This window comes from Astatotilapia calliptera, chromosome 13 (assembly GCF_900246225.1).
Source record: "Astatotilapia calliptera chromosome 13, fAstCal1.2, whole genome shotgun sequence".
Taxonomy (NCBI): domain Eukaryota; kingdom Metazoa; phylum Chordata; class Actinopteri; order Cichliformes; family Cichlidae; genus Astatotilapia; species Astatotilapia calliptera.
In genome coordinates this window covers 20,574,045-20,584,584 of record NC_039314.1, presented here as the reverse complement: position 1 = coordinate 20,584,584, position 10,540 = coordinate 20,574,045, and the positions used below count along the sequence as shown (strand labels likewise).

At 39.5% G+C, this 10,540-nt stretch overlaps 1 protein-coding gene across 1 annotated transcript in view; it reads right to left on the bottom strand.

Moving 5' to 3' along the window:
* Positions 1–5,293: 5,293 nt before the first annotated feature.
* The window catches only part of adss2 (adenylosuccinate synthase 2), a 28,642-nt gene continuing 23,395 nt past the window's right edge, over positions 5,294–10,540 (bottom strand). The window contains exon 13 of the mRNA XM_026189533.1: positions 5,294–10,495. Coding sequence (XP_026045318.1) covers positions 10,443–10,495 — 53 coding nt within the window. The 3' untranslated portion in view covers positions 5,294–10,442. The remainder of the gene's footprint in view (positions 10,496–10,540) is intronic.

Genomic DNA, 10,540 nt, shown 5'->3' with positions numbered 1-10,540 from the left:
GTCGGTGATTTTGTTCAGGCCTGGGTGTGGCTAAATCAATTTAACTCAGCTTTCCAAAAAAACTCAGTTAATCATTTAATTCATGTTTTTATCAAAAAGGGCAGTTACTTTTTCCACACAGGCCCAGGAAGGTTTTCGATAATGTATAAAAAATACAACAAAGAGCCACATGTTGATTTTAGGGGAAAAAAAGATACTAAACTGATTTTATTGTAAATTGTTTTCAAATTTTTAAAGATCATCCATAAACTTAACAGTATTAACAGGAATGTGCAGGAACGCCTGCTGGGTTTCCAAGACTGCAGTGATGTCTAGTCTGGCACTAATAAAAACACAGGAGGCCAGGCTGGAAGTGGAGAAGCTCATGTTTTCGTTGGGAGTCACCACAGTATTAATTAACAAATATTAATGCAGCTGAACTGCCTGAAAGCTTCTCCAAAATCTAATACGACTTCAGTCGGTTCAGTCAGATGCAGCTCAATACTCCCTAACTCTGCACACCTGTGTAACACTTTTTAAAGTCTCGTGCTTCTGTCTGTGCCACATCTGGGCTCTGTTTCCCTCTGAATCTAAATCTTTAATCTTCTGGTATTTTTGGAAACCAAAGCTTTGTTTCTGTAACTTTATTCAGCTGAATCCAATTTCATCTGCAGCTTTTTACTTGTATTTAAAATGTTGTTTTGAATATTTATTTAAATTTGTCATTTTCTAAATCATCCAGGACCTGTTTGGAATAAACTCAGGGGGGCATTTTCTCTCATTAACCTGCCACTAGGTGGTGCATTGCATGCAATAAACTGGTAACTATACTGAAAAAAAAGTTTTTTCGCAAGGTTGTACAATATATTAGTTGTTAATTTGCATCAGTTGTAGTTAATTTAAACTTCCTTAAATGTTATATAAGCTGTGACTTTAACCTATGTCTCTCTGGTTAGTTGTTTGATTTATTTAAAAGAAAAAAGAAAGAAGGAGTGAAATTTTCATGTGATAAATGAACTAAATAAACATAAAGATAAATTATTATTAAATATAAATAATGAATAGATAAAATTATTATTATTATAAGTGACAATCCCTCACGTTTCTGAGTTTAACTATAATTTTGTGCATCGACCAGACATATTTAAATATGTTAAACTACAGGGGCTTGCAAAAGTATTCGGCCCCCTTGAACTTTTCCACATTTTGTCACATTACAGCCACAATCAACCAATACAAAGTGCTGTACATGTGAGAAGTGGAGTGAAAATCATACATGATTCCAAACATTTTTGCAAATAAATAACTGAAAAGTGGGGTGTGTGCGTTGTTATTCAGCCCCCTGAGTCAATACTTTGTAGAACCACCTTTTGCTGCAATTCCAGCTGCCAGTCTCTCACAGCACAGCTGCTCTGTGACGGCCTCAGAGGTTGTCTAAGAGAATATTGGGAGCAACAACACTGTGAAGTCCAAAGAGCACACCACACAGCTCAGGGATAAAGTTATTGAGAAATTTAAAGCAGGCTTAGGCTACAAAAGGATTTCCCAAGCTTTGAACATCCCACGGAGCACTGTTCAAGCGATCATTCAGAAATGGAAGTAGTATGGCACAACTGTAAACCTACCAAGACAAGGCCGTCCACCTAAACTCACAGGCCGAACAAGGAGAGCGCTGATCAGAAATGCAGCCAAGAGGCCCATGGTGACTCTGGACGAGCTGCAGAGATCTACAGCTCAGGTGGGGGAATCTGTCCATAGGATAACTATTAGTCGTGAACTGCACAAAGTTGGCCTTTATGGAAGAGTGGCAAGAAGAAAGCCATTGTTAACAGAAAACCATAAGAAGTCCCGTTTGCAGTTTGCCACAAGCCACGTGGGGGACACAGCAAACATGTGGAAGAAGGTGCTCTGGTCAGATGAGACCAAAATGGAACTTTTTGGCCAAAATGCAAAACGCTATGTGTGGCGGAAAACTAACACTGCACATCACTCTGAACACACCGTCCCCACTGTCAAATATGGTGGTGGCAGCATCATACTCTGGGGGTGCTTCTCTTCAGCAGGGACAGGGAAGCTGGTCAGAGTTGATGGGAAGATGGATGGAGCCAAATACAGGGCACTCTCGGAAGAAAACCTCTTGGAGTCTGCAAAAGACTTGAGACTGGGGCGGAGGTTCACCTTCCAGCAGGACAACGATCCTAAACATAAAGCCAGGGCAACAATGGAATGGTTTAAAACAAAACATATCCATGTGTTAGAATGGCCCAAAGTCCAGATCTAAATCCAATCGAGAATCGGTGGCAAGATCTGAAAACTGCTGTTCACAAACACTATCCATCTAATCTGACTGAGCTGAAGCTGTTTTGCAAATAAGAATGGGCAAGGATTTCAGTCTCTAGATGTGCAAAGCTGGTAGAGACATACCCTAAAACAGCGGTCCCCAACCGTTTTTGCGCCACGGACCGGATTATGCCCGACAATATTTTCACGGACCGGCCTTTAAGGTGTCGCGGGTAAATACAACAAAATAAAACTAGTACCGGTACCGAAAAAAGAAGATTTATTCATAACACACGTGAAAAGACCCAGGCAAACCGAGTTAACGATAAAAACAATAACAAAATAACGCTGAAAACCGATAAAAACCCTGAAAACCATACATTTCATACCTGAGCCTCAACTCTCGCGGCCTGGTACCAAACGACTCATGGACCGGTACCGGTCCGAGGCCCGGGGGTTGGGGACCGCTGCCCTAAAAGACTGGCAGCTGTAATTGCAGCAAGAGGTGGTTCTACAAAGTATTGACTCAAGGGGCTGAATAATTATGCACACCCCACTTTTCAGTTATTTATTTGTAAAAAATGTTTGGAATCATGTATGATTTTTGTTCCACTTCTCACGTGTACACCACTTTGTGTTGGTCTTTCACGTGGAATTCCAAAAAAATTGATACATGTTTGTGGTTGTAATGTGACAAAATGTGGAAAAGTTCAAGAGGGCTGAATACCTTTGCAAGCCACTGTAAATGGGATATCTAATCACTCAAAGTGCTGGAAGTGTAATGAATACAGGAATACTAGCAAGATTCTGTTTCACCTTGCTAGTGTGACTAGATTTAACTGCTGCCTTCAGCGTTACTGTATCAATAGAGAACCATTAATAACTGTGAAATTCCTGCTATGACAGGCCAGCATGTGTGCTGTAAAGATGTGTTGTCAAACTCCTATTAATGAGAAGCAGATACATTCATGAATAAAGAACAACTAACAACACTGCACACTCTATTTGAGGTAGCCTATATTATGGACCCAGGCAGGTCAATATGGGTTTCACGTCAAAACCCATATTTTCAAAAAAAATAGTGACATTAAATTTTCTCCATAAAAAGAACTTTAGCATGCTTTTTGCAGTTTTAGAAATGAAGCTAGTTACTGTTGCAGAAACAATAGGTTAAAAGAAAGAAAAATAAAATGAGTTTGGATTTAGCCTGCAGTTGATCCCAGGCATTAAACCAGAGTGAGAGACAAGAAAATAAAAACTGGGCAAAATGCGATTGCAGTTGTCATTTATGCATATAAGAGCATGTATATCAGGAAATCTAAACCATCCACTCTCCCAAAAGCAATTTAAAACTGTTATTTCCAGCTGTGATAAGGTAGACAATAAGCTGCAACCTAGATTTGATCAAAACAAGTTGTCCTCTGGTCTGCAAATTTACTGTTGCTCTGTATCTGCCACATGCTGCGAAATTATTGTGCAAGGATCAGCAACAAAAAGGAAAATAGGTAAGTCAATGTGTTTGTAAGGACATTTAAAAGCACCAGGTGTTTATTGAAGCGCTGCGCAGCTAAGAGATTAAAATAAAGTGACGTAACAGCAACTAAAAAGCAATATTTGATTTAAAAGTTATGAAAAGGTCTTGATGTGAATGCTTTGCTTGTTTCATAAATATGGAACAGTAAAGCCCTGATCTCCTTTGCAAAAGACCTTAAAAAACAAATTAAAAACTCTTTTCATGCTGAAGAGATTCTGGTTGAAATTAAAGGTTTTATAAAAGTCTTTCTTCCAATAGTCACCTGGTGTTTAAGACAAAAGTTAAATGCAGCTTTTTTTCTTTTTTTTTACTACAAGGGTTAAAATGATTATCCCCCTATGCTAATAGATAATTGTATACTGGAAGAGCCTGTAGTCGTTTAGTTTTCAAGTCTCACGTCTTTCAATATTGTGCAATATTTAGTAGTTGCACAGGTTGCAGCTGATCACACTACCACACTGGAATTCACTGAGCTCCTGGGAACAACCCATTCTTTCACACATGTTTGTAGAAGTCTCGCACACATCTCCTGAGCAATCCCATTCTTCTTTGGCAAATCTCTCTTAATCAATAGTCTTCTCGGGTGGACCTCGGTCTTCAGTTCTCAAAATACTCCAACCACCGTGTTTAAATGTGGGGATGGTGTTCTTTGTTCTCCAAGCATAAGCAGCATCTCTGTATCCAAAGAACTGTAATTTCACCTCACCTAACTTAATTAAGAACGTGCTTCCAATACGTTCCAGTACATGAGTTTTGTCCAGGTTGTCCTACTTCAAGGTGTGAAGGTTTTACTGATCTGCAACCTCACAGTCCACTCCTGTTGCCTTTTTGAGACTACATTCTTGAGTTGGCAAAACATTAACGAGTATCTTTTCAGCTGTTCTGGGGTCTTTAGACAAATCTCTCACTAGTTTTCTGTCCAGAGTCTTTGAAATCTTTCACTTTCTACCTCTCCCAATGTTGTTTCTGTACAGAGTGTCTTCTTTGAATTTGTCACTCCAGTTCTTGATAATTGGAAACACTGTGATAACTGTATCTAAGCTAATTGTAATCCTGACACTAAAACTATGTTTTGAGTCTTAAAAATTCAAACTCATGGGAACGGGGACTTTGTCCCCATAAGGGCTGTTGGTCCCCACAAGTAATCTTCCAATGTTTGGTCCCCACAAGGATATGTAAACATGTACAGACACACACACACACACACACACACACACACACACACACGCAAAGTAAAGTGATACAAACATAACACAAAAAATACAAGAGCTGTATCCCCACATCAGCCCCCCCCAAAGAAATTCACCTGACAGCAATCAAAATTAAGGAAAGTTTCCAGGCCAAGGTGTCTTATAAGCATGCAAGAGTCCATCAAGGTTAAAAGCAAAACTTCAAGATTTAAAGTTTATAAGATCACACTGACGGAGAGGTCTGATAAAATCTGGTTTTCATCGGTGCCAGACATTCCTCAGATCTGAAGAAATACTCTGCAGCGAAATGTTGTTTAAACCCGAAGAACTTTATTTGAAATTCCAGTCAAGATCCCAAAGTCACAAAATACACGAGCAGTACAGGAGGAATATCAAGATGTGGAGACTTTTTTTATAACCTGAAAAGGAAAACTGTGTTTAAAAGTGTTAAGGACAAAAAGAGGCAGTGTAACATGGTAAGGTTTCGTGTGAACATTGTGCGCATGCAGCCATTTAGTCTGTTTATGATTCAGGCAGTTTGGACAAGTAAAGGGATAAAAGTTCGCTCGAAACAGCAGCTGGAAGAAAAAAAAAAGTCAGAGCTGCTGTTAAGAAAAAGGAAATAAAGGCTCAGAGAGTTCATGAGAGCAAACGTGCCAACATCTGCTGTGGACAGACAGAAGCAGGAGACAATCAGGAAATCAGAAAACACCATTTTTCTGCTTATAAGAGTATATGAGGAAAAACCAACTTTCGTTGAGTGAGTCACAAACAACAGAAACACAAAAAATACAATTTTTTTTTTTTTTTTTTAATGTCCTCACTGTATAAGTGCGATGTCTAGGACACCAGATGAGAGGCAGATCATATACAGTATCATATAACTTCCATCACCAGTTTAATTATTTTGCTTTGGAAAAGGTGGTTTTAAAAATACAGAGCAGAGTATTCTTCGTGATGGTAAATTTTATTTGTCTGTGTGAAATTTCCAACGTTCACCTTGGATCAGAGCAGCCGCCTGCAGCTCATTAAAGGAAGATTCAACTGAATTGTACTCCTAAAGTTTTGTTTACATGTCATGTGTAGCCTGTAAACACAGGCGTTATTTGCTCTGTGAGCTTTCTGAGGTCTGATTAAATGCTACATTCATGTCAAGTCGATTCATTCATGTCGAAGCACCTCGTCCAGCTTGTAAATAACATCAAAACTCAACCCTGGAAGCTTTAAAACAGCTCAGCTTTAAAGCTGCTGCTGCTGCGAAAATGATTAAACTCCGTCTGCACCATCCTTCCATGAATCGACACCTCATTAGGATAAAAATTGGGGATAATTCAGACCTCTGCTTTCTCTTTTTTCCTGTGATTGCCAAGAAGGTTATGCAATGGGTTCAGTTTGTTAGCAGGATTGCTCAAAATATTAAAAGTGATTAACTTCTGCAGTAGGTCCAGATCTGGATCCAAGAACTCTTAGTATTTGGGGTTTTTGTTTTTGGCTATTGCGAGATTAAGGAAGATTGAACATTTCTCATCATATCATCACATATGCATACAAACTGAAACATGAAGTACTGCCACACAACGTCATCATGTTTTCCAGAAAATATTATCCCAGTGTCCTGAAATATTTTTACATCCAGAGACTCGATTCACACACGATGTGGAGGGAGGTACGAGGTGTCACACTTGTTTTAAAAGTATGTCTGAGCCACAACGTTATGGAAGAGCTTTACTTAGTAACATGAAAACTCTTTCAACATTCAAATCCAGACATCTTAAGATGAGATCAAACAATAAATAAAGCCGATTTACACAACAAAGTGGAAGACTACCACCATGTTCATGCTGCAACATTTGAACCAAGTGGGAAAATGTTGCATCAGCTGCTTCCTTTAAACCTTCGACAGAATGGCTGCAGATGATATTAAATACACTCTGATGATGGCACAAAGCAAACCGATCTAAACTGTTCATTTATACCCATACGTGGAATCTCCACCTGATTAACGCAATTCAAACAATGCGGCTACTAAAGCAGCTGTCGTGGCGGCCTTGCTGCATTGGTCTGTGAGCACGCCCACGTTGGAGTAAGAAATACGAACGCAGGATTAGACACGTTACCATTTTTCCTGCGGTGACCTCACATCTCCTCTGAGGTCTGGTTGCCAGATCCAGATTCTGGTTTCATTCACCCTTTTTTGCCTCAAAAGCCAAATCACCTTGTAGACAAACTATATAGTTGTTGTTTTTTTAATTTACAGACCCCTTTATTTTATTTTTTTATTCAGTTTAAAAGAAGACCCATTGAAGTCACTGTATCAGTTCATGCTGGACTGTTTTCTTTAACAACACCTTTAAAAAAGAAACAGTGTTCAAATTTAGGTTTACAAACAAAATCAGAGCTGTTTCTGCATCATTTACAGTACTGTATTAAATCCAACTCATGGCAGAACGTGAACATTCCCAAATATGTAACCACACGTAGCTATCGTAAGTAATAATACGCCATGTAGACACAGTATATTAAATAGCACAGAGATAATACCTTTCAGAAACTGTTGCAGTTGTACCCAGCTTGCTAGTACTGTGTGGGCACGTATACCATTTTTCTGATTTTCATTGCTCTGACATTCATTGTATGCACGCCGACTCAGTTTTGTCTCAGTAAAAGTAATGTTATTCATTATTAGCTCCAAGTCCAACAAGAGCAGCCCAGTTTCCCTCTTGATCAGTGGAGACACACAAGTTTAAAAGCATACAGCATTAACTTGTTTTTGCTGTGCACTGAAGACATTTGTGTGTGAGATTGAATGATGAACATGAGAAGAGAGATCAGAGTTTCAGCTTTTATTTCCTGGTATTTACATCTAGATGAGCGGCACAGTCTGGGCCTCACACCGTCCATTTGGGTTCTCTGTAGTCCAAAGGCACGCATGGGGTTAGGCTAATGGGTGATTCTAAATTGATCATATGTATGAATGTGAGTGTGAGCGGCTGTCTGTCTCTAAGTATTGACTGTGATGGACTGGCGACTTGTCCAGGGTGCATCCTGCCTCTTGCGTCATGACAGCTGGGTTAGACTCTATAACCAGGAACAGGTTAAGTTTAACTTTTACAAAATCACAGCACACTGATCAATTAATTCTCCAGAAAATGTCGTCACAATTCTTGGAAGATCAAACCAACCTCTGTGTGCGGATGTCAGTGATATCTTACATCAGTAGCCCAACACAGATTCCTCGACTCCCCTTGTGCAAGTTTGCACAGAGAGTAAGCCCACGTTCAAATCTAATTTTATATTCACTCTTTACTGAGAATTTTAAACACCACTGGGTTTTGTACATATTTAAACATGAATTTAATGGTGAAGCTTGCTCAGATTCTGTGACACTTAAGTCTCTAAACTTACACAGTCGCAGCTTTTCTTCCATACTTCAAATAGGCACAGATGTTTTTGAGCTGGACTGACCAAAATGTTTAAACTGCTCACACATTCATACAGCATGTTTCCTGTTGCTCACACTCATTTCACAGCTGCATTTTTCTTCACTTTTTTCTAAAGTTGTAGTTTTTTTCCCCCCACAGCTAACCATGGGTGAGTTTGTGGTACAGTGTTGTTCCACAAGGTCCATTGTTTAATCATGGATATCTCCTCTCAGTTTAAGCTTTCACCTCTGGGTAGACCAACATGAAGACCAATGAGAAAAGCATGTTATTCTGAAGCTGAGAAACTGGAAAGAAGCTGAGCAAAGTCAGTAAAAGTATCTGGATTGTCCTGAAAAAGAAATGATGTACAGAGCAACAGGCATCTAAATGGCTCTCCAAGCTAAAAAAAAAACAAAACAAAAAACAAGAGCTGATAAAACACAAATGGTGAAAGCAGCAAGGAAACCCCCAAAACACTAATGAGACTTTGAGAACAGCAATGCAGAGGCCACACTGCAAGATGCCAACCACTCACCAGCAGCAAAAATCAAAAAACAGGATTGCAATTTACAAAACTGTACAGATATGAGCTCCATCAGTTAGGGAACAGCTTTATGGCCTGATGGGACAAAGCTTAACTACTACCATATAGATGGAAAGACCAGTGTCTGCAGAAAAGCATGGATCTGCTCATGATCCTAAACATACAAGCTCATTTATAAAGCACGGTGGAGGTGCTGTCATGGCTTGGGCTCCGTCGCTTTCATTGATCATGACTGCAGTAGCAAAATGAATGAAGAAGTCTCCAAAAACATACTCTGACAATTTACAAAGAAATTCATCCAAAATAATCAGGAGGATCTTTATTATGTGGCAAGATAATAATCCAAAGCACACCACCACCTCAACAAAGGACTTCAGCAGGATACATAATGACCATGCACTTAAAAACCTGAAAACCCCAACAAATCTGACAACTACATGATGGTGCAGTAAAATCCTGTAAAGGCATGACCAGTGAAGAAACAGGAAATCTAAAGTTTATTTAATGTATACTGAATAAAAGCTGAAACTTTTTTGTGTCTCTTCTCATGATCACCTTTTGATCCAACACACAAAATGTCTTCATTGCACAGAACTGTAAATGCAAACAATGTCGTCATCCACTAAGGTGGGGATTCAATGCAGTACTCTAAATCAAGACTGTGGAATTACAGTCTTGCAGAAAACTGGGCAAAAAAAAAAAAAAAACAGCATACATCGAATCATTGCCTTCATCCCATGTTACCAGAACAATGTGCTGACAGTGCAAAGACAAAACAACATTAATCACAAGAATGTGAGGCGTGGAAAAGTGCTGACAGACTAATTTGATTTGTTTACTTCGAAAATCTAAGTTACATTAACATTTCTGTGCCTGTTAGTGGTTAGAGGAGAGCTCACCTGCTGAGATTAATCCTTAAAACTCAAGCGTTCCCACAGCGATCAGTGGAAGCAACCGCTAGCTACGGAAAAAATTTAAAAGCTAGGTTTTTTTTTTGTTTTTGTTTTTTTGGAGTTGAATGACAAGGCAAGTTTTAACACTGAGAACACAGAAAGACACATTTAAAATATAAACCGATCCCTTTATCGTGTGAGGATGCGCCGTACACCTGGAAGAATAAAACATAAAGCACATACAGTCCAAAGCATCTAAAGTGCTGAGGGGGAAAACACAGCGCGTTAAAATCACAGCATAGATCAACCAAAATACAGTCAAACAATGTGTTCAACCAAACGAGCGATCCGGTGCCTGCGTGTCTCGTGGCCGTTCCTTCACGCCCTCACCTGATGGCAGCTGGCGTTGCCCAGTGTGTTGTATATGAAACAAAACGCTGCAATGTTAGCAGAGCGCCTTGTGATGCTGTTTTAATAAAGTTTAAAACTGTTAAAAATCCAAACAGACTGGAGAAGTCCAGTCCGGCACAGTCTGATGACGGTGGCGTCTTTGTTTGGAGGTTTAAAACAGGTAGGTAGGCTGTGTTTCTTTCCATTTGTCTAGAAGAGCTGGATCATGGACTCCCGGGACTTCCCTACTCCGATCCATTTGACTGATGAGGTGAGAAGCAGAAGAAGCAATCATCTTAGGGGAAATA